The sequence below is a fragment of the Zonotrichia albicollis genome, chromosome 21 (genome assembly GCF_047830755.1).
Source record: "Zonotrichia albicollis isolate bZonAlb1 chromosome 21, bZonAlb1.hap1, whole genome shotgun sequence".
Lineage (NCBI taxonomy): Eukaryota > Metazoa > Chordata > Aves > Passeriformes > Passerellidae > Zonotrichia > Zonotrichia albicollis.
The window spans coordinates 2,866,005-2,890,199 of record NC_133839.1 but is presented as its reverse complement, the minus strand read 5'-3'; the positions used below and the strand labels follow the sequence as shown (position 1 = coordinate 2,890,199).

Sequence of the window (24,195 nt, the reverse complement as noted above, 5' to 3'; positions counted from 1 at the left end):
TCCCAGCTTCTCAGGAGGAAAAATCCTAAGGAAAGGATTTTTCACAAAAGATGTCTACAACACCCTCCCACCACAAACTCACCATGGGGAAGGTGCTGCCCACCCAGCCCAGCTCACCTCACCCACCTGAGCCAGAGAAACTTTTACCCTTGGGTGTGTAAGCACAGCCAAGTGTGCAGCAGCCAGGGCTTTGTTAATTTTCTATGAAGTACCAATTCAACACACATTAGGGAATGCTAATTCCATGCTAGATCTGCACATGAAATCAACCCCAGGGTCCCCAGACGCCTCCAGGTGCTGTGAGACTTTCCCTCAGGCAGCTCATGAGGAGCCCAGAAGTGCTGAGTAAAGGGAGGAGAGGAGATCAGGGAGGGAGTGAGCGAGTGAATGAAAGCAGCCAGGACTGGAGGTGTTGGAGCAGCTCTGAAAATGGGAATATTTGAGGTTCTCCATGAAGGGATAGTGGAGCTGCTGCCATGGCAACAGAGAGAGCTGCCAGGCTGTGGGTGATGGGTTCCAATCTATGGCAGAGTCAGGCATGGGGAGGGAGGGGGACACCAAGGACAACACTGATATTTTATACATGTGCAATTTTTGATGAGTAAACCCAACGTGACTCCTTTGTTCCAGGGGAGAGAAGATTCTCCCACAGGGAGAGACATTACCAGGGCAGGAGCAGCAGAGTACCTCCTAACAACTCACTCAGCTCTGTAAGAGATGCTCCAACAGCTGAACAGAAATAATACTTAATACTACAGAAGGTAGAAAAGCCAACAATTTGTGAGCTGAGAGCACAGCAGCTGATTCCCAGACTGTGACTAGCCATGAGCTGCACATCATGACCTGCACATCCATGATGTGCTGCTTCGTGGGGTTTTTGGGGTGTTTTGGGGCATGTGTCTTCTTTTGGAGCAAATAGCTCAGTGCAGTGGCTGTGCTGGTTTGGGCTCATTTTACTCTGACAAATGAGTTTAAAAAATATTTAGATTTTAGAGAGATTAAAGCCCAGTTTGGGAGGGCAGGGTGCTGCTGAGGGACCCCTGAGGTGGCCACGGGGTACAGGGGGTACAGAACACCCCTCACATCAGTGGGGAGCCCTGGCCTGTTGGTGTTTCCTCTCTGTCTGAAGGGAGATTTAGATGAGATATTGGGAATTGGGAATTGTTCCCTGTGAGGGTGGGCAGGCCCTGGCACAGGGTGCCCAGAGCAGCTGGGGCTGCCCCTGGATCCCTGGCAGTGCCCAAGGCCAGGCTGGGCAGGGCTGGGACAGAGGGAGGTGTCCTTGCCATGGCATGGAGTGGGATGGGATTTTAAGGCTCCTTTTAACCCAAACCAGTTTGGGATTCTGGGATTCCACAAGTTCAGCCCAAGAGCAGAGCCTGGATGTTCTCCTGAAGTCTGGTGGGAGCAGAACCTGTGAGGATCCTTCATGTGTCCAACACTGGCAGCAGAGCCCTGCAGGTGTCTGCAAACTCCCTGTGGATTCCTAAGGGTTGGGAGCAATTAACAGCTGGGTTCTTGCCCTGTTTGATGATCATCAGTTCCCAGAGATGAGGCAATAAAATGCATATTCAGTGTTATCACACACCACAGGCACCAAACAGAGCTCACTGCAGAGCCTGGAGCTGCTCCCCAGCCCAGCAAAGGGCTCTGGTGGACAGCAGCACTCCTCACCCTGTCCCTGCTGCTTTCACACAGCCCCTCAGCAATGACAACCCCTGGGAGAGGCTGTGGGACAGGAGAGCTTGAATGAGAGGGAAGCAGGACCACAGTGAAATAGGAGCTGCTCTGAGCCAGGTCTCACAAGCTTTTGGAGGTCTATTTTACACTTCAGATAGTTCAGCTACTTTAGAAGGCATAAAATCAGCAGGATGGCTTCTGTGGCAGTGTTGGAAACAAAGAGGTTTTAATAAAAGGCAAAATAACAAACTCTTTATAGGGAAAAACTGATTTAGGTGCAAGAGGCCCTCCTGATAAAACACCTCACAAAAGCCATTAGTTTCTTTGTTCTCTTCATTTTTTAATAAATTGTCCAGGTGGGACTTTTTTGCTCCTGTCCAATTGGCCATCCTTACGTTTGAGGTGAAGCCCCCCAGGTCCTATAAGATGGTTTTTTCACCTAATCCAGGAGAGAAACTTCTGGGCTGTTTTCCTTTTTAAGAGGACAAAGGAGAGTTTTGTCACTCCCTCAACAAGGAGCACATTCCTACATCAGAGGGGCTGGAACTCAGGCAGGTTTGGAGAGCAGGGAATTAAATCAAACTTTGGGAAACAAAAACAAAGCATTGTGCCCCAGCTCTGGTGGGCACAAAGCCAAGCAGAGAAGGTTGGAGCAGGCACAGAAGGGATGCAGCTGAGCCCTGAGCAATGACAACACCTCATTCCTAAGCAGCAGCAAGGACAGGTTGGAAATTCCTTTGTAAAACCAGGCTGGACATGAGGCCAAGCTGCTTTGTCCAAGGCTCAGTGCAGCTGGTTGGGCTGGAATTAAACCCCAGAGTAATTATTCAGCCCTTGCAAGCCCAGCTGCTGCAGGAGTCTCCCCTGAAATGGAGAATGTAAACCTTCCTCACCCTTCTGAATTGCTATAAATTTTAAATTAAGGGGCTCTCAGGCAAAAATATGGGAGCAGGAAATAACAGTTCTTTAATAGGGAAGAAAAATAAAAGGATAAAATAAACAATGCAGTGCACTAGAACAACCCTGACAGAGTCAGAACCCAACCTGACACTCTGTGGGTCACGGTGTTGGTGGCAGTCCCATTGGAATTGTGGCTGCAGCCCTCCTGCAGTGTCAGGGGTGGTTCTGTTGGAGCAGGGATCCTGTAGAGAAGGATGTGTTCTTCCTCTGAAGATCCAGTGGAAGGAGAGGCAGCTGCTGTTCCTCTGGGAATCCCATGGAGAAAGCCGTGCTGGTGTCTCAAAACCTCAGGATTATATCTGGGCAGCAATGCTTGGCTCCTCCCTCTGGGCTCACATCACCCAATGGGATGTTATAGTTCTTATCAGCCATGCAGTGACATTCAATAGCTGTTATCAGCAATGTCCCCTCCTGAGGGAGGAGTGATTGTGGTCACCCAAAGAGAGAGATAAGGCAAACTGTCCACTTGACAAAGGTAATTCGCCATACAGATGGTAATGGAAAACATCTTGCATTGCAATCTGGAACAGTCCCTCTGCTCCCCAGGGCCCATTTCCCTCAGTTTGGGTGTCAGTCCAAGCCTCTTTACTCCTCAAGAGATTTAACAACCAGAGGTGGAGGTGCCAGTTAATATTTATATTCACTGCAGCCCAAGGGCACCTGCAGCACCAACAGTCACATTCCTTCAGGCTCCTGGGAAGCATCCAGCATCCCATTCTTCACCTGGAATGAGGTGTGGCTGAGTAACAAAGGCAAAACTCACCTTCCTGAGGCTCACATTGCCCCAGAACTCTCACAGCCCCCAAGGTGCATCACAAAAAGGCAGCAACAACTGCTTTCTGACAGTAAATCAGGATTGACCTAAACCCTGTTGCAATTTTTGGCTTTTTAGAAGGAATTTCTGAGTTTCACTGCAAAGACAATGATCTGCATTTCCTTTTTGGGGCCCAAAGGCTGCAGGATCCCTCCAGCTACCAGGGCAGACAAGATTTGGAAACACCAAACCTCCCACACACAGGTGAAACTGAAACATCAGGACAAGGAGCTCTTGCAAGAGACCATGAGGTCATGGCCCAAAATTCCTGCGGGATTCAAAAGGGTCCAGTGACCCCCTCAGGCAGAGCCAGGCCACAAAAACCTGCAAGTGCAAGTGCCTCTGCTTAGAGACAGCCTGGCCAAGGTGCATTGGGGGTCCTGGTGTCCCCTGGTGTCCCCAAATCCCCCAGCAGGGCCCTGTTGGTTGCAGGTTCTTTCCTGCACATCCACATCCAAAGCCCATGGATGTTGTCCTGCTGGGTGTAGCTGAGATGGAAAACTGATTCCTTTCCCTGTGCTTTGGCTGCCCTTCAAGGAACCACCTGTAAAATCCCTCTGGAATTCTGGGATTATTCAGTGGACACTGAGCAGAGACCTTGGTGCTGGCTTGGAGAACATGGGCTGGGAACAAACCTGCCTGTGACCCACTGGAGCAGATGTTTTGTTGTTTGTGGCACCCAGGCTTGGTTTCACAAGTCCCTGGTGACACCTTGACCAAGGTGTGGGCTCAGGGGAATAAAAGAATAAAGCACTGCAGCCACAGCCCTGTCTCTGCTCTCTCAGCACACCAGGGACAGAGAGGAGAGCGGACACAACCTGCCAGAGCAGCTCTGAGCCTGCAGAGCAGAGAGGAAAATGGAGTTTCAGAGTTAAGAAGAACAAGGGGCTCTGCAGAATGTGTCAGCTCCTTCCACAGGCTCACATGAGTCAATAATTAACAGAAGAAAGAACAGATGCTATGAGACACGTTTCTTCTGAGGGTATTTACTTGCTTCTACCTACAACTGTGCCTGAAAAAGTGGTAATATGAAACTGCATTCCTAATCACTGGGTTGTTTTGGATCAGATTGGTAATGATTCATTACCAGGGTTTTGTACACATTTCACCACTTCTTTGTTCTGTTAACCCTCATCAGGCAACTCAGCTTTGGCACAGCAAACTGATGCTGGCCTGAGGGGAAAAAATTAATATTAAAACTACAATAACAATTGTCTCCTGAGTCCTGAACTGGTTCTTATGACAATAGCACAAGAACCAGCACAGTTTATTCTTGCTCAGGCTGGAGGGCTGGTAACAGGAATTACAAATATCACAGGAATATTTGAGGGTGGGCAGGCCCTGGCACAGGGTGCCCAGAGCAGCTGTGGCTGCCCCTGGATCCCTGGCAGTGCCCAAGGCCAGGCTGGACAGGGCTGGGAGCACCTGGGACAGTGGGAGGTGTCCCTGCCATGGCAGGGGTGGGATGGGATGGGATGGGATGGGATGGGATGGGATGGGATGGGATGGGATGGGATGGGATGGGATGGGATGGGATGGGATGGGATGGGATGGGATGGGATGGGATTTAAGGTCCTTTCCAACCCAAATCCTGCTGGCTCTTTCTCCCTTTCCAGCCATAGAATGACATCCACAGAAGCTGTTGAAGGACAGACCCCAGTTCTCACTCCTGGGCTGCTCTCTCCAGCACAGCAGATGTGAGGCTGTGAGATGTGAGCATCTCCCAGGGATGTTTTTCCCCTTCCCTGGGCCCAGGCCCTGCTGACGAGGAGAAGCAGAGCTCAGACTCAGCCCAAGGCAGCTCTGGCAGCCCAGCTGAGACACCTTTGCCCCTTGTGCAATTGTTTTGCTAGAAAAGGAAGCAGGTTTCACTGCCTCCAGGTGTTCAGCCTCGTCCTTCTCCTCAAACTCCCCTGGCAGGTCCAGCAGGCTGAAATCCACCCACTCAGATGGTTCAGCTTCAGTGAATTCTCCTTCAGCTGCACTGACCTTGTTATCTTTGCTGGGGGCTCCCTGTGCTCCTGGACTCTCCTCAATTTGCTGATGGTCATTTCTGCACCACAGAGGGCAAGAACAGGGAAGGGCTTGGGAAAGAGCAGGGAATGCAGAGGATGCCCATGGCCTGTGTGATGTGTCTCAGCACCGAGTGGCCAGGGTGGAGCTGCCCTCAATCCAGGTTTTACCCCCACCTGAAGCTCTGAGATGCTGATTTTTCCCAGTTTTTAATGCTGAGCTTGGCTCTGGTGGAAGGGGAGTGCTGGCAAGGACACCCAGAGCATGCCTGGGGCTCAGAGCCACGGGGAAGGGGCTTGGTCCTTGTTAACAAAACAGCCTGGAGGGGAAATTAAGGTGAGCAAGGCAAGTGGAGAGAGCAGGAGGTCACAGAAGGATCTGCCAGAGCTGCAAGGACAGAAGTGCAGAAATACTTCATCCTCCTGCAAAGCTGCTCCATCAAGACTCCCATGCATGGACACAGCTGGAGGAACAGTGGCACTTGTGTGCCAGGACAGGTGACACTGCTGTACAAAAGGGAACAGAGAGTTCTGACATCTGTGTGTCACCCACCAAAACTGGAATAAAGGCTGGAGAGCCCTGTGTGCTCTGCCTCTAGAGAGACTCAGACACCAGGTCCAGGTGTGGCACAGCCCTGCTGCTGGGCACCTCCAAACCCTCCTGAGACAGCCCCAGCCTGAGGAGAGCTCAAACAGCATTTAGAGCAGATAGAAACACCTTTAATGCACCTACAGGCAAAATCAGGGATGTTCTCTACCCTCAAATGGCTGAATTATACTGAAAAAGTAATTAAATAACTAAGAAACAATTACCTCTCTCCCAGCTGAAATCAGGACAAGAGTTAATAGGATTTTTCATGTCACTTCGTTTTCTGGGCTAGATGCAGCTCTTCCAAAGTTGAAGACAGACATTCATCCAAGGAGCTGGATAGGGGAACTTCTCCTCTTTTACAGGGGAAGTCACAAACCAAATTCCCCACCATGTACAACTCACCAGAATTAACCTAAAGGAGATTGCAAAGCCTGAATTTTGCAGCAGAAAAGTCCCTTGGAGGGAGATCACTCAGTTTTCTGCTGTGCAGCACCTGCTCCAGCCTTTATCAGCCACTCCTTTCTATGTCCATCTTCCCTCCAGCCACCTGCACCATTCCCATTCATTGTTCCCAAGCATTTTCCAGGGGGTGCAGTGCCCACAGCACCAGGACAGGGTGTTGTGCCCAGGAGCAGATGCTCTGGAGCATTCAGGAGTGTGAGGATACCTGATAATGGCTTCAGTTGTTTCCCTCTTGTTATCCTGTAAATCACAGCCCAGCTGAGCCTGAAGAGCCTCACTGAGTTCCTCTGATCCCTCAGGAAAACCCGGAAACCTGAATTCCTTGTGAAAATCCTCTCTGCAGTCAGGCTCAGTGGGTTTGGAGAGAATTCATGGTTAGTTCGTGCCACAGGGATCCCACCCGTGCTGCAAGGACCAACTGTCACCTCTGAGGGTGAGCAGGGAGCGATTCCAGCTCCCGTGTGCCAGCCCGGGAGGATCTCAGGGCAGGCAAGGCTGCACCACCCTCTAGTGCACACCCACAGCAGTGCCTGTGCTCAAAGGATGGGAAAAATTCCTAATCCAGCCCGGCTGAGCCTCCCGGAGCGGGGCTGGCACCAGACGTGAAACAGCAGCTGGGAGCAAAGGGAGAGAGCTCCTCGGAGAGGGAACCCAGGGCAGAACCAAGGGCTGGCCTGGCCGTGGCACGGGGAAAAGCCACTGCCCTGCACCCAGCACTGTGCACATGCAGCACCCTGCACCCAGAGCCCTGGCAGCCCAGACCCCTGGGACCCTACACCCTCAGATCCCTGGAATCCCAGACCCCACACCCTCAGATCCCTGGAATCCCAGACTCTGCACATCGAGCAATCTGCACCCCATATCCCTGTATTCCTTGGAATTCCAGACCTTGCACATCCAGTACCCCACATGCCTGGAACCCTGGTAGCCCAGATTCCTGCACCCCACACCCTCAGATCCCTGGAATTCCAGACCCCACACCCTCAGATCCCTGGAATCCCAGGCCCTGCACATCCAACACCCTGCACCCCATACTCTATATCCTTGGAATTCCAGACTCTGCACATCCAGCAACCTGCACCTCACACCCCTGGGATCCCTGTAACCTGCATCCCTGACACCCCAGCAGCCTGCACCCCACACTCCTGATCCCTGGCAGCCAAGACCCTGGAATCCCAGGGTCCTGGGCCCTGGACCCCATATCCCTGGATCCCTGGAATTCCAGACTCTGCACATCCAGCACCCTGCACCCCAATCGTGTATACCTGGGACCCCAGACCCTGCACATCCAGCACCCCAGACTCCAGGATCCCTGGCAGCCCAGATCCCTGGAATCCCAGATCCTGCACCCCATATCCCTGTATCCCCAGAACTCCAGACTCTGCACATCAAGCACCTTGCACCTCATACCCTGTATCCTTGGAATTCCAGATTCTGCACATCCAGCACCCTGCACCCCCCAGTCCTGGACCCCTGGGGTGCCAGACTCTGCACCCCACACCCCTGTACCCCTGGAATCCCAGCCCCTTCACGCCATATCCCTGTATTCCTGGAATCCCAGACTGCACATCCAACACCCTGCACCCCATACCCCAAACTCCTGGATCCCCAGCAGCCCAGATCCCTGGAATCCCAGGTCCTGCACCCCACACCTCTGGATCCCTAGAATCCCAGATCCTGCACCCCATATCCCTGCACCCCTGGAATCCCAGACCCTGCACCCTATATCCCTGTATCCCTGGAATCCCAGACCCTGCACATCCTGCACCCCACACTCCTGGACCCCTGGGACCCCAGATCCTGCACATCCAACACCCTGCACTCCATACCCCACACTCCTGGATCTCAGCAGCCCAGATCCCTGGAATCCCAGGTCCTGCACCCCACACCCCTGGATCCCTGGAATTCCAGACCCTGCACCCCATATCCCTGTATCCCTGTAATGCCTGATCCTGCATCCCACACCCCTGTACCCCTGGAATCCCAGATCCTGCCCCCCACACCCCTGGATCCCTAGAATCCCAGATTCTGCACCCCATATCCCCTATATCCCCAGAATTCCAGACGCTGCACATCCAGCATCCTGAACCCCATATCCCTGTATCCCTGGAATCCCTAACCCTGCATCCCACAACCCTGCACCCCTGGAATCTCAGATCCTGCACCCCATATCCCTGTATCCCTGGAATCCCTAACCCTGCACCCCACACCCCTGCACCCCTGGAATTCCAGACCCTGCAACCCATATCCCTGTATCCCTGGAATTCCAGACCCTGCACCCCATATCCCTGTATCCCTGGAATGCCTGATCCTGCATCCCACACCCCTGCACCCCTGGAATCCCAGACCCTGCACCCCATATCCCTGCACCCCTGGAATCCCAGATCCTGCACCCCATATCCCCTATATCCCCAGAATTCCAGACTCTGCACATCCAGCATTCTGAACCCCATATCCCTGTACCCCTGGAATCCCAGATCCTGCACCCCATATCCCTGCACCCCTGGAATCCCAGACCCTGCACCCCATATCCCTGTACCCCTGGAATCCCAGATCCTGCACCCCATATCCCTGCACCCCTGGAATCCCAGATCCTGCACCCCATATCTCTGCACCCCTGGAATTCCAGACCCTGCACCCCATATCCCTGCACCCCTGGAATCCCAGATCCTGCACCCCATATCTCTGCACCCCTGGAATCCCAGATCCTGCACCCCATATCCCTGTATCCCTGGAATCCCAGATCCTGCACCCCATAACCCTGTATCCCTGGAATCCCAGATCCTGCACCCCATATCTCTGCACCCCTGGAATCCCAGATCCTGCACCCCATATCCCTGTACCCCTGGAATCCCTAACCCTGCACCCCATATCCCTGCACCCCTGGAATCCCAGATCCTGCACCCCATATCCCTGTACCCCTGGAATCCCAGCCCCTGCAGCCCACACTCCTGCACCCCTGGAATCCCAGACCCTGCACCCCATATCCCTGCACCCCTGGAATCCCCAACCCTGCAGCCCAGTGCAGCCAGCTCAGCTCCTGCCATGCAGGGCTCACCTGCACAACAGGGCTCTGTGTCATTCCTGGCACAGGAGTGAAACCTTTCTCATCTCAAAACATGGAAGATTTTCACTACCAAAACGGGCAAGCAGGAGGAGATGTTCACTACTAACATTGTTTTCTGGAATTGTGTCTCCTTGAGCAGCACCAGGCTGGCAGCCACTCCCTCTCAGCTGCCCAGCTCTCCCCTCCTCAGCCAAACTTGCCACCAGCACTGGGAATGGCCAGTTCATATTCTGGGATTCAGTTTCTTCATGGATGTAAAAAACTGGGAAAAATCACCATTGTGTGTGACAGTCCTACAGGTACAGGCCTTTGTACCAAGCAGTAAAAAATAATCATCCTGGATGACAAATTCCTGCTGCAAGAGAGCACAATGTTAGACTTGGGACATGGGAAACCTCAAGTGACCAAGAGAATCCCCAAAACAACCTAAAATAACCTCCAAGTCTGAGCAGAGCATGGGCCTGGGCAGGTTCATGGCCAAAGTTTGGCAGCAGGGTGGGATGTTATTTGGTCTAAGTTGCCAGGACAGTTTAAACAGTTTGAAACCAAACCTCTGCAGGAAATTGTTACACTCAGGTGCTGCAAATCCAGTATCAGGAAATTGTTACACAGGTGCAGTTTCCAACAAATCCAGTATCAGAACTGCTGAGAAGCTCCCAAAGGCAGCCCTGATCTGGGAGCTGCAGTGGAAACAAGAGAACACAGGAAATGTGGGGTACAGGACAGTGCCCCTGTGTCAAACACAAACACCTCCCACCTTTCCTGTTCCTGCACCAAAGGAGAAATAAAGCACCAAGGTGGTGAAGGGAGGGTGTCACTGCCCTCACACAGCATTTCTGAGCTCAGGAGGAAGAAAACCACACAGAGGGGGAGGGAGCAGCACTGGGGAGGGAGTTCCACCCCTCCACTTAACTACTGTGTTTGTTTGGGTGTTTTGGACACAGCTTCAGGAAACAGAGGAGTCTCCTGAGCGTGACTTGGCACTCAGAGCTCGAGTCCCAGGAAACAAGAGCTGATGGGGGAAAGAAGGAAGGTTTAGGTTGGGTATGAGGATAAGGTTCTTTCCTCAGAGGGTGGTTGGGCACTGAACAGGGCCCTGCACACTCCAGCTGAGGCAGAAGCAAAAGCAGAAGTGGAACAGAAACAGTGACACAAGTGAGCCATGAAGGACAGGCCTGCCAGCCTGGAGGAGAGAAGCTCTGGGTGACCCAAGTGCAACCTGCCAGGGCCTGAAGGGAACCTTCAAGGAAAGGGGAGAGACTGTACAAGGGCCTGAGTGCCAGGACACAGGGAATGGCTCCCACAGCCAGAGGGCAGGATGGATGGGATATTGGGAATTGGGAATTGTTCCCTGTGAGGGTGGGCAGGCCCTGGCACAGGGTACCCACCCTGGATCCCTGGCAGTGCCCAAGGCCAGGCTGGGCAGGGCTGGGAGCAGCCTGGGACAGTGGGAGGTGTCCCTGCCATGGCAGGAGTGGCACTGGATGATCTGAAAGGTCCCTTCCAACCCAGGAAATTTCTATGATTCTACTGAATATCACTGCACCTACACTCAAGCCCTACTGCCACTGAGGAACATCCCAGCCTTGCTCTTTGTAACAGGTTCCAGGACTCACTTCAAGCTACTCCTTTGGAGAAAAGTTGGGAGGAAAGGGGAGAGACTGGTTCCATTTCTGGCTCTCTTTGTGGAAGCCCATCTGAGAAGAGGCTGTTGACTGCTGCCCAGGTTGGTGGCAGCACCAAACACCTCTGAGAGTGCAGCACATCTTACCATGTGCCACACGAGCTGGAACCTCAAACAGGAACTGCTTTCAGTGGAGCTCATCTCCTCTGAGTCTTCCTCCTCTTGAGCATCTTGTCCAGAGACCCCGAGGGGCAGACCACAGCACCTGCTCAGCCACACCAGGGCTCCACATTCACTGAGCAGAGCTTAAAAACACAGCATGCTAAGCTTAAAAATATGCATTTTCTTTTTTTCTTTTAAAAATGTACAGTCAGATTTCAAGTGGATCTACAAGAAGACACTCAGCTATGTTTAAGAAAAGTAAACCTTGCAATGCACTGCATACAGTTTTCTAACCAGCCAGAGCCAGTGAGTTGGGTGAACTGCAGCGAATCCTGACGGAGCTTCGGTGGCTTTGTTTCTGTCTCCACCCCGTGGGCAGAGGCACTCAGAAGGCAGCAGAGGCTCAGCTCCTCTCCCCTCAGGCCTGCCCTGCAGCCCAGCTCAGCGTGAGGCTGGGGTGGGCACGGTGGGCAGGGGCAGCTCCATGGAGGGAGTCTCAGTCACTTCAGCCGGGCTGGGCTTGCGCAGCTCCAGCTTCTCACTGAGCTGGTTGTAAAGCTCCTTCACAGCTTCCCCACTCTGCAGGAAAGAACCAGGGACAGGCAAACAGCACAGTCACACTCCATTCTAGCCAGAGCACCAAGTGTGCTTCACCCTGTGTGTTTACCACAAACCAACACAGGAGGAGGGAGCCACAAGGTAATTAATTAGGCCACAGCTTGGTGGCCTTGGAAAGCAGAGCTTGTGTTCCATTAAACAGTGTCTGGCAAGGCAGCTGCTTTCACTTGCAATCAGAATTCCCCTTCTCCTGCTTCCCTTCCTACCTGCTTGGTGGGCTCCAAAGCTTTCTGGAGAGACTCCAGCTTGGCTGGGGCCACTTTGTGATGCAGATGCAGCAGCAGCCTGAGCACATGTCTGTGCACATTCTCCTTCCTGCAGGAGAGAAAGCACAGTAACCAAGACAAACAAACATCTTGAGAACAAGGAAGCCAGAGCAACAGAATAATTCCCCCCACCACAGGCTTTGTTATAACTATCCAAAAACCCCTGAGAAATGGAGCTTCTGGAAGGGGCTAACTTAGTGTAAGCACTAACACTGCCTTAGACCTTCAAGGATTCAAGGCACTGTTCAACAGGAGTGGATTACCTGCACAACCACGAGGAGGGAGGGGGAGATTTTAAGCACAGTGTCTGGAGGAAGCAGCAGAAGCAGCAGCAGATGCTGCTGTGCTCCAGCAGGAATTTCAGCCACTTTCAGGGAAGCTTTCTGGAGGCTCAACTTGTCTGCAGGCCACCAGCTAAACCAGAGTGAGGGACCAGAGGTAACAACAGACTTTTGTCTGCTGCTGATACTGCAAAGAGCTGAAGTTAACTCTACACAGCCAGAGCTACTGCAAAGCCTGAAGGATATTCTCTTTGCAACTCCACCTTAGGCATAATGAATGAAATAATTCACAGTCAAGACATATCCATTTTGCTGATAAAAACTTCATCCCAAAACATTCACCTTTCCTTAAAGGAAAACAGCATCAGGCTGATATTTCCACTCCTAGTGAAGAATTTGGTGAATTATTAAACTACTGTTCAAAGCAGTAAAACTCTGTCAGGCATTCTGTGAAGTCCCTCTCTCCAGTGAGAACAATCTGCTTTACCTGGAGCAGGCAGTGAGGAAGAAGCCATCAAAGAGACTGGTGCAGAACTCCTCGAGTGCAAACTCATCACTGAGCAGGGTGAGGTTACCAGTGAGCAGGTGCAGGAAAATGTCACTGAAGGCCAAGTCACTGAATGTCTCAACTATGAAACATGGCAAGGAAAGAGACACAGACTGACAAGGATGTGCCAACACCTGTCCACACAGCTCCTGTTCCTGCTGAAATCCCTGCAGTGAGGTTTCATCATGGAATGGTTTGGGTTGGAAAGGACCTTAAAGCCCATCCAGTGCCACCCCTGGGACGCCTCCCACTGTCCCAGGTGCTCCCAGCCCTGCCCAGCCTGGCCTTGGGCACTGCCAGGGATCCAGGGGCAGCCACAGCTGCTCTGGGCACCCTGTGCCAGGGCCTGCCCACCCTCACAGGGAACAATTCCTCCCCAATATCTAATGTAAGCCTACTTCCTTTCAGTCATTCTTTTCTCATTTCCTTTGCTAACAGGCAGCCCAGGCAGGTGGCTTTGATCCTTCAGACATAAAAGATTAGGAGCAGATTGCTCCAGAGCTCTCCTGCAACTCATCCCAGAGGAGTCAGTGAACAAGATAATACTGGTGGAAAAATTAAGGCTGTGTTCAGTCCTATTTTGTTAATTATTTTGTTACCAATTTTTCCAGCACACAAAGCCAAGTCCCAGCAACTTCTGGCCACCTGCAGTCACTGTGGGCAGCAGCAGAACTGGGGCACCTGCTCTGCTATTTTTCAGATTCATTCCAAACAGTTCTCAACTGATCTCATTGTTAATGGAGGCCTTGATGTAAGGAACCACTGACCTCAGCATTACCCCTAAACTCTCACATCAGCAGAAAACTGCAGAACCCAAACACTCCTGCAGGGACTCACAACTAAGTCACCAGAAGAGCCAAAGGCAGAAGAACACCCTGTCCCAGTCTGACATCCCTGTCACTCCAGGTTCAGTGGCCTCCTGGGTGTCCCATACAAGGCAAACAGAAGATGAGACAAAAACTTACCCAGAGCTGGCAGGAGCCTCAGAAAAGCATTCTTGTTCCTCTGTTTGGTGATGTGAAGGATGTAATACAGCCCAATCTCACAAGCTATCCTGTTTTCCTGCAGGAACCTGTTATGGCACAAGCAAAGTTTATTCATCAATAAAGCATTTTTTTTAATTTTTAAGAGGTTTAAAGTACTTGTGGGATGGTTATCAAGCAGGTACAGCAGTGGCTAATCTCAAACCCACTGAAGAGCAGCTAGTCAGTGAGTGAGCAGATGGATCATCCCTGTGTTCACTACCACACTTCCAAAAACTGAACATTCAGCAAACAGCTGTGTTTAACTGTCCACAGTTATAATGTATTCCTGATAAAAGTGCTGTTCAAAGTGGCCTTTAGAAGAAGCCCAAATACTCAAAAATTCTACAAAATCCAATAATGTTTCAGTCTCCCAAAAGTCAAACATAACACTGTGATAGAGGAGAGCACAACAACCAGGACCCAGTATCCAGATTCTGGCACACAGCCAAGAATTGTGCTAGAAATCAGAAGATCTGAACAGAAAAGAGCACACAGAGGTTTTAATTATCCTTCTGATGTCCTTGGGGTGACAGGTTATCAACAGACAGAGTGTGGGTGTCAAAAATGCCAACTTTATGATTTCCAATAATGCTCTTCAACATGGGCACTCATCCAGCTGCACCCAAACATCACCCCAAACTCAGCATCCACTGCCTGGGAAGCTGAACAGAAACACCAAATATATTTCATATTCAAATTCATATATATATCTCATATTCAATGAGAGAATGGTCCATTATAGGAAATATTACTTTATGTAGATAAATTGTATTTGAGGGAGCACAAGGGAAACCTGTTTTGTTGAAGTTCAAACTCGATGAATTAGCACTGAATCTCACCCCAGGAAGCCCTGCCTTCAGCACAGGCAGTTTTCCCGGCCAGGTCTGGCTGGCTCCTGCTGCCCTGGAGGCAGAGCCTGCGGTGGGTGGGGCCAGGCACGTACTTGGTGAAAGCCTCGGGAATGGCGCTGGGGTAGGGGATTGGTCCCTTCTCCTCCGAGGGCAGCTTCTGATCCACTGTGAAGGTGTGGTCATCCACCACAAAGGACATCAGCAGCGGCAGGAACCTGGTGATCAGCTCGGCTTCCTTGCAGGGAGGGAAGAGAACAAAGCCATCATCAGTCACTTCATGCCACCCCATGGTCCTGAAGTGCTGTGACAAAAGCAAGGCAGTGTGAGGAGCCTCATCCTACAGTCAGGAAAATCAGCTGACAGACATCCAATTCCAGTAAAAATTCCTGAATAATTCACTTCCACACAGTTCCATGGTAATTAGGAAAACTCTGCTTCGTGTCACTATAGGAACACTCCTGCTCAAACCCTTTCTTTGGACAATTGTGTTGCATTTCTCCTGAGAGGCTCTACCAGCCCTGCTGCAGGCATGGGATGTGTTCAGGATGACATCAAACTGCTGATATCAACAATCACTGACTCCCAGCATGGCCCAGAGGCTTATTTGTGGCAACACAAGCACAAATAAATCAGATTTTAAAGACTGATTCAGAGACTCCCTTCGGAAAGAAACTGAGCATTTTCCCTTATGGGTTCATGAGAGAGCACTACCTTCAGAATGACTGGCCACTCCCAGTGTTATGCACACCCTCCCTGGGTGAATTTAAACATCCAAGCAGCCAGGAGTGGATGCATTTTAGAGACTTCAAATGTGCCCCCAGGTGTTTATAAAATATTTACTGCTTTATAGTTCAGAACAGAAACAGCAAATTGCTCCTGAGGAACAGCCCTGCTGTGCAACACCAGGGTTGGCCCTGCTGCTCTCAGCTGAGCCACACCAGGGATTCCTCTAACACTGGGAAAGGATTTCCAAAGCATGGAAAGATTACAGCTCAATGTGACACTACATTAAACTGCTGTAACACAGAGCTGGAAGGGGAAAAAACCATTTTTCTTGTCAATGAAAAGCGTCTGAACTGCTACCAGAGTTTGAGACAGTCCTGGAAATCCTGCTTTCCTCATGCAAGATGTGTTCCACAAACACATCAGTTGTGTGCAAGACTCCAGGAAAAATGAGAGAGCAATGAGCAACCAGTGGAGTATTTAACAGAGGTACAGGCTGATTATAGAACAGTAAGGACCAGGCACCCATGGAAATAAAAAGGTAATGGAAGCTCCCAGCATGTCCAGAACAGCTGCTCTCTGACCACTGTTTTTTCCCAAGAAAGCTCTGATGAGACATTTGGAGAACAAATGTTTAATCAGGAATGCAATAAAATAATAAACAAGTCTAAATTTGATTGTATTAAATTCTTAACACCAAAAGGGCTCACCATTTTTGGTTCCTTGAAGACTTGGCTGTCAATCATGTCCCAGGCCCCCTGTCCCAAAGACAGCATCCTAAGGAGCAGCAGCAGATCTGGGCTTTCCTCCAATGTTAAGGGGAGAAGAAAAACAGCTATTTTAATTTCAATTTTCACATGAGATATTTATTTGGAAGAAGTGGTTTATATTCAAAGCTGTTCTGGATTAGCAGCTTTGTCCAATACTGCTAAAGGCATTCAGTTCAAGTTAATTGAAAACTGATCCTCAAATGGGCATCAAATAACTGCCACACCTCAGGGTTTGGGGAGGGTTTGTAAATTTATAATGCACCAGGAAGTTTGCAGTCATCTGAGAACATCTTTTTAAAATGTGTCCAGCCCAATTAGTGCACTAGAATCTAATGTGTGAGAGGACAAACCAAGTCATCTCAGCAGAAGAAAGGAGAAGAAGGGGAGTGTAAGAATGGATTGTTTGTGTCCTGAAACCCAAAGGACTTTCAGTCTTAAACTGTCACAAGGAAGTTGCTCCATGCAAGAACATTTAACAGCTCAGGGGTAAAACAGCAAGTGGCTCCCATTGTTCAGACACCTGTCAGGGTGCCCTTCTTTAACCCTTCAGCACCTCCTGCAGACTCCACTTGCAGGAATTGTGTTTTATCTCAGCCACCAGAGCAGAGCTGTGCAAACAAACCCATGGCATTCACCGTGGCAGGAGGAAGGTGCTGCTGTCAGACAGAGGGAGGGACAAAGCAGGGAGGCACAGATTCTACACATTATTCTGTATTTGCACAGCTGCCAGGCAGAATGAGCCATGCAAAGAATTTATGGTCAGTCTGGAGAGTTCCAAAATGTCCAAAGAGCTCCTGAAGAGCTCTGCAATTGGACAGGAATCATGTTTCCCTTGTTCCAGCTGCCACATTTGGGAACTTAATGAGCCTTGGATGGTGCCAGTCCTTCCCTGATGGCTGTCAGTCAGCCAGCCCAGAGCACAGCCCAGGTTAGCTACACAAGCTGCAATGCTTACCCTGGGTAAGGTGTCCTGCCCAACCAGGTCCTGCAGGTGCCTTATGGTGCTCAAGGCTAAGGTGTTAATGGCAAAGGGATCACACAGGATCATTGATAAGTCCCTGAGAAGAAATAAAAACCAAACACTTATCATACATAGCCAACAACCCCATTGTACAGGTCCAAACCCAGCTGTGTGCACCTGCTGAACCTTGTCCTGCCTTGTAAAGAAATAACACTCATGGGTGGTTTTGATGTGAAGGAGCACAAAGAACAATTGTGAAAGTCTTCTGCACTGAGATCAAGCACAAAATCCACCACAACCAGTTGAAGGTCTGTTGGCAGACAGCCCACAGGCACTGGGGCTCTTTGAGCTGGCAGGTTTTAACCATGTCCAGAGTGCTGAGGACAGAAAGGTCTCAGAGGCTTTTGAAAAACAACAAGTAAAAGTGAATTCTTAAGTAGTTTTAAATACAAATGGACAAATCTGAAAGTACCAGCTAAATAAAATACTCTGAGGGCAACCTTCCAGAAATGTAAGTGTACCAGATCACAGCAAGGTTTTCATTTGAAGTTAATGAAATACTTTAACTGACAAACATCACCAGCCCATTTTCTCTGGGTTTAAAGCCAGACAAGTCATTCATATTAAGTCATTCTGACTCCTTAAGAAAGGCTCTTGAATTTTGTTATGAGGCCACAGGGGAGACTCAAGGGTGGCAAGTGAAGCAGTGGAAGCTCTGCCACCAGGCTGTGCTTGGCTGTGACTCTGTGAGTGCACAGAGGGGCTGCTGGAGGTTTGCTGGCTTCAGGGAAGAATGAACACCTGTCAGATGCTGTGAGTGCCAGGAAGCCAATTTCAGGTTCCCAATGAACAGCCCAAGAGCCTTACCCCAACACTTGTTCTTGTCCTTTCTTCACCCCATCCAGGAATCCTTGCAATTCCCGAGCTCTCTTGTTGTCCACGAACTTCTCCCGAATGCAGGCGTCGAGGCACCAGGTGAACTGCAAAATGGAGGGAGCTTTAGGAACTCATTAAACAGCAACAGAACACATGATGTCAGAGAAAACACGCTCAGAATGACCTCAAAATATCTGCAGTTGAGATGCTTCATTAGTGCACCCAGGCACAGTACCACAGAGGTGACAAACACAGAGGTCAGAAAGCCAATACCCCAAAAGCAGGTTGGGAATGCTCAGGGAAGTTCACCTGGGGTCACTTTCTCACTTCCCTGACAATTAAGGAGCAGGCATTTATTAAATCCACCACTGCCCTGCACACCTGTGGACTTACACAAGGAGGAGACTGAGAAAGCAGCAGCATCACTCAGAAACAAACATGTGGTTTATTCTGGCCACTGCTGTAACACTGCCACTCACTAAATAAAGTGGAGCTGATAGTAGAGGTGTTCCTGCTTTAGAGCTGTACTACTGAACTATTTTTTAAGCAGAATACATGTAAAACTTAACAACTGCTTCAGAGAAAAGGCCTTGTTCCAGGTCAGAGTGATGCTACCATGAACAATGGGCCAGTAACAAGATCCTGTTGTGACATTACCACATCTGTCACTTCCCAATATTTGAATAGTTTCATGTTTTCATTTTCATGTTTTCATTCAATATCCAAAGTATTTACTGCTACACACACAGTTTACTGACAGATACAGCAAATCCACAACTGGGAGGGAAGCCTGGAGTAAGAACCTGGGGCCAGCTGATGTTTTTTATTATTTTTGCAGCATCCACACAGAATAGATGTGAGAGTAAACATTGCTTTTAACACTGCCAAAGCACCCTAAATTTGAATGATGCATGGGTTATGAAATGAAAGCAAACTGCTGGTTAACCAAGATGAAGTTTTCACCCAAAGGTCTAAGGAATGTAAGATGATGTTTAGGTTCAAGGTCTGAACTCTCTTTACAGAAAGGACTCATTTTCTCATGGCTTTTTCCAGTAAATTCTCCACAAATACCCCCATGTGACAGGTACCTTGTGGCAGGGATCAACAGTGCAGATCTCACTGATCTCCAGGTCGTGCAGGGACATGAGGAGCTCAGCCCTGAGTGTGCAGTAGTGGACGTTCCTGGTGCGCAGGAAGAGCGTCCTGAGGAACTGCAGCACCATGTCATAGAGCTTCACGTTCTTGCCAATCATCTGCGTCAGCTTCTGCACCACCTGAGCTCAGGGGAAACGAGGGCTCAGCACCACCAGGTGCTCTCATTCTACACACACACAAATGTCAATTAATTATCTGATGTGATTTACCAAGATTGAAACATCTGCAGGGACACGAGGTCCTGAAGAGGAACTGTTTACACCAAGATTTCCAGGAGCATTTGTTCGAGACATTCACCAAACCTTCAACAACCACAACCTGGTTTTGTCTCAACCACTAGTTTCTTTTTTCTACCCTTCTGATTCTCCCCCCCATCCCCTCAGGGATGACCAAGTGGAGGTGTGGTGCTGAATGTCCTGCTCTGCAGTGCAAACCTGGAGTAAATTGCACCAGGGCACGAACACCAAATGATTCTGAAAGCAAAACAGGCCTAAAACAACCCCTCATGTAATAAATGTGCTGCCTTCTCTGAAATTAAAGCTTTATACTGTTTTAACTTAATTCAACTTTTCTGGCTGCCAATTAACTACAATTTTCTACATATTTTAAAATAAAAAAAAAGCAACTTCAGTTAAGCTATGTCCACTAAAAAAGTTCCCAAGTAAGCAAATTTAACATATCATCACACTCAAACTGGTGTGATAAGGGATATTCAGCCTTAAGAACAGATAAAGTGAATTAAAATCCCACTAACCAACAGAGAAAAAAATGTGCCCTTTCTTTTTGTGAAGTGCATAAACAGCTTAGAACATTCAACTTTTATTACACAACAACTAAAATAATTCATGATGTTTTGATCAAGATGTGTAGGAGAAAATGACCTGGTGTTTCTTGCAAAGAGTTTGTTCAGCTAAATAACTTCAGCAGTGAAGGTGGGGAGAAGAAAGCAGCCCAGGTTATGTGATGGTTGACTGCAAGCTGATAAATTCCCCTCACACACACTGTGAGCGTTTCCTTGTCCTTACCTCTCCCTGACGTCTCGTTTTGGGAGACGGACTGAAGAAATTTTGCAAGAAGGAAATGTCATTGCTGAAGAGAATGTTCTCCTTCTCCAGGATGTATTGCTTCAGCAGGGGTGACACCTCATCCCCAAAGAGAGCCTGGTTGTCCTGCCAGATCTGTCTCTTCACCTCCACAGCACAGGCCTTGTACAGGTCCTTGTCAGCCATCACCAGCTTCAGCTTCTTCTCAGGGACCTGCAATCCCAGAGCAGTTACACAGTGAGCAGCTCCTCACCTGCCTGTCCCTGTAAACATCCAAATCAGGGAATCACAGAATGTCCTGAGCTGGAGGGACCCACCAGGATCATCCAGTCCAGGACCTGTCTCCCACCCACAAACCAAAGAAAAAGGAAACCTGGGCTGTTCTGTACTTGAGAAATCCATGTGAGCTCCTTTTTATCCCCCTGGGGTTTGCAAACTGATTGATTCTGATAGGCTGCACAGTGGAGCACGAAATGAAAAGCCAGGAGAACACAGTGCTTCTGATTTGAGGAAATATCCACATTTTCAGCTCAGGTTCCTGGGGAGTGGCTAACTGCCCATTGCCACAACCAGTTGCAGCATGGATGGTGGATAATTCAGCACATCCCTGGCTGAACTCATGGAATCACAGAATGTCCTGAGCTGGAGGGACCCACCAGGATCACCTAGAGCTCTGGCAGCCTCGGGGCCGTGCCCATTCCCTGGGCAGCCTGGGCAGTGCCAGCACCCTCTGGGGGCAGAGCCTTGCCCTGAGCTCCAGCCTGAGCTGCCCTGGCCCAGCCCCAGCCGTGCCCTGGCTCCTGTCCCTGGCCCAGAGCAGAGATGGAGCTGCCCCTCGGGAGGAGCTGCAGCCCCGGGGAGCTCTGCCCTCACTCTGCTCCAGCTGAGCAACCCCAGAGCCCTCAGCTGCTCCTCAGGGCCCCTCCAGACCCTTCCCCATCCTTTTAACATTTTCCAACAGCTTTAGATGGCTTTTTATCTTGTGCCCAAACAGCCCCAGGACTCAAGGTGAGGCTGCCCCAGTGCAGAGCAGGACAATCCTTCCCATGCCCTGATCCCCACCTCAGGCAGTCTGGGCATTCACCCACCTGGTGTAGGAGCAGAGCAGCCCTAAGAGACTTCTTCAACAACAAAATGACACCCCCTTAATTCTTTCAAGGAAGAAAAAATATCTTCTTAAAATCTCCAGTGCTGACATTTAAGGTGGTATTTCCAATCTCAATAAATTACCGAAGTTCCAGCAGTGTTTTGATTCCATTACCTTGAGTGCAACATGATGCTTTTAGTAAGGACACTCCTAGAGATTTTTATTTCACTAATTCTGAGATCTGATTCTCCCTCCTGCCTACTTTTAATTGCACTCTTCAAGTCTTGCCTTCCACTTGTCAGAGATTTGTAAATCAGCTGTGGAAAAACTCACCTATCAGCAAACTTGGCTTTTTAGGAAGCTGCATGGATTGAAGGAAAGAGGGAAATAGTCTTGTCTGATTATGAAAACGTGAAATGCTTTCTGAATTAGTCCACTGAGCTATTAGCAGACACAAGAATGTACTGAATCCTCAGTCAGTCCCTGACACTGAACAACACGTGGCAGAAGGTGCAGAGGGAGCAGAGCCCACCTGCCAGAGACACACCAGAGATGTCACACCAGGGATGTCACACCAGTGTCACAGCATGTCACACCACATCACACCAGGCCAAGCAGTGCAGTGCTCCCACCTTGGGCAAGTGCTTCATGACACACATGACCACGGGCTGTATCGAGGGCATCTTGACCAGGGAAAAGCTCTTCTCTAGGAGATCTTCCAGCTTCTTGTATCTGAAATCATGCAAAAACACCAGACTAGGCACCATGCAGCAGTAAAGGAACAAAGTGGCCACCTCAAAGCCACTGAACTCAGTCCCTGAGGAACCTTTAGAGAAGTCACTGCTGACAAACCTCTCCTCGACCTTCCCCTCCAAAGCGATGGCCGAGACTCTCTCCAGCAGCTTCTCCCGCAGCTCATCGAACACGGACTGGTGGAACTCGAGCCGGGGGGTGCCGTGCAGGTCCAGGAAGGGCAGGGCATACTGCAGCGAGGGCAGCAGCACTCCGTTCTCCGTCTGCAACACGGCCAGAGGAACTGACGGCGGCACTCGGGATAACAAAGCCAGGAAAAGCCCGGACAGCACTGCGGACCGTGCCGTGCTCCCTGTCCCCGCTCGGCCCGGCCCCACACGGCCCCTAACGCACCTGGAACTGCTCGATGGCCTTCAGCGGCTCCGTGCAGTTCGTGAGGGTCTCCTTGAGATCCTCGCCGTTGGCCACTCCCAGCTCCTGCAGCCCCGCGTACATGTCGGCCTGGCCGGGCCCGCGGGGCCGCTCCCGGCTCAGATCCCGCTCCCGATCCCGGTTCAGTTCCCGGTCCCAGTCCCGGTCCCGGCCCCGGTCCCGCCTCAGCTCCCGCCCCGGCCCCGCGGTCCGCCCCAGACTGCCCCCGCCGCGCGCGGGCCCTGCGCCGCAGCACCAAGGTTCCGCCTCACCGAGGTTCCGCGGGCGTTCCCCCGGCTGTCCCCGGGCTCCCCCCGGCCCGAGGAGCTCAGTGCGCCTCGGCTGAGCGCCGGGCAGGGCGGATGGAGCTCAGGGAGCCTTTGGACAGCGCTGTCAGGCACATGGAATCGCAGAATGACAGCATGGTTCGGGTTGGAAGGGACCACAGAGGGTCATCCAGGCCCACCTTCCTTTCCAAGCAGCGCCCTCCCAGAGCACACAGCACAGGGTCGTGTCCAGATTGTGAAAAATGCATGTATTTTATGATTGGCTTTTCACAAATATTGAAATGAATATTATATGTGTTGTGTTAGAAAGTTATGCTGTATTAATTCTCTTAAGTACTGTGTTAAATATAGTTTTAGGTTCTAAAAATTGTTAAAATAGAAACGATGCTATGTAGGATACATTTTTAAAGAAAGGGCTTGCAGTGAGATAGCAGCCACAGGACACCTGAATCTTTCAGAGAAAGAGAATTTATTGCCCTCTTATCAGAAGAAACTAATTTCTTCCCGCCTCGAAGGCGCTGTTAGGATTTGAAGGAAGAAGTTGACGATGACCAGACAGAATCCTGTGTTTGAATGGAATTTATGCATCATGTATGAAGTGCATGAATATGCAAATGGACTATTGCTTTTAAGGGTTAATCCTTTGTTAAAGTGGGTCCTTTTTCGGGCTCGTGCTGCCCAGAAAAAGGTACCCGGACGTCCGTAACTCTTTGTATTTATTGTCTCATATTGTCCTAATTCAAATTGTCCAAATTATTATTATTCTAATTGTATTACTATTTTTATAACCATTTTATTACTATTAAACTTTTACAATTTTAAAAACAAGTGATTGGCGTTTTTCACACAGAGGTTCTGGAATATCTCCAGTGAGGGAAACTCCACACCCTCTCTGGGCTGCCTGTTCAGTGCTAGGTCACCCACACAGGAAAGAAATTCTTCCCCGTGTTTGGGTGGAACTCCCTGGGTGTCAGTGCTGCCTCTTGCCCACTGCTGGGCACCAGCAGAGTCTGGTCCATGCTCTGGCACTGCCCTTCAGACACTCATACACATCAATATGGTGAGAGATCCCCTCTGGGCTGTCTCTTCTCCAGGCTGAACAGGCCCAGCTCCCTCAGCCTTTCCTCGCTAGAGAAATGTTCCAGAGCCAGAAATGACCAACTCAGCA

General features: G+C 50.2%; 1 protein-coding gene across 1 annotated transcript; it reads right to left on the bottom strand.

The window, feature by feature from the left end:
• Positions 1-11,599: 11,599 nt before the first annotated feature.
• Positions 11,600-23,197, bottom strand: NELFB (negative elongation factor complex member B). Its single transcript, XM_074556016.1, has 13 exons — positions 22,723-23,197; positions 22,429-22,592; positions 22,209-22,308; positions 20,472-20,702; positions 19,380-19,565; positions 18,283-18,395; positions 17,410-17,512; positions 16,395-16,490; positions 15,054-15,196; positions 14,051-14,157; positions 13,026-13,167; positions 12,198-12,306; positions 11,600-11,952 (listed from the first exon to the last, which is right to left on the bottom strand). Exons 1-13 carry the CDS (start codon positions 22,822-22,824, stop codon positions 11,815-11,817), a joined length of 1,734 nt encoding a protein of 577 aa, XP_074412117.1. The 5' UTR covers positions 22,825-23,197; the 3' UTR covers positions 11,600-11,814.
• Positions 23,198-24,195: the final 998 nt, after the last annotated feature.

What these genes read in the sequence shown, in the direction of transcription:
- NELFB (XM_074556016.1), bottom strand. Translation starts at nt 22,824, where the DNA reads ATGTACGCGGGGCTGCAGGAGCTGGGAGTGGCCAACGGCGAGGATCTC. An exon ending in AAACGAGACGTCAGGGAGAG is followed by an intron (nt 19,566 to 20,471) that starts GTAAGGACAAGG and finishes CCCTGAGCTCAG; the next exon opens with GTGGTGCAGAAGCTGACGCA. An exon ending in CTGTTGATCCCTGCCACAAG is followed by an intron (nt 18,396 to 19,379) that starts GTACCTGTCACA and finishes TCCATTTTGCAG; the next exon opens with TTCACCTGGTGCCTCGACGC.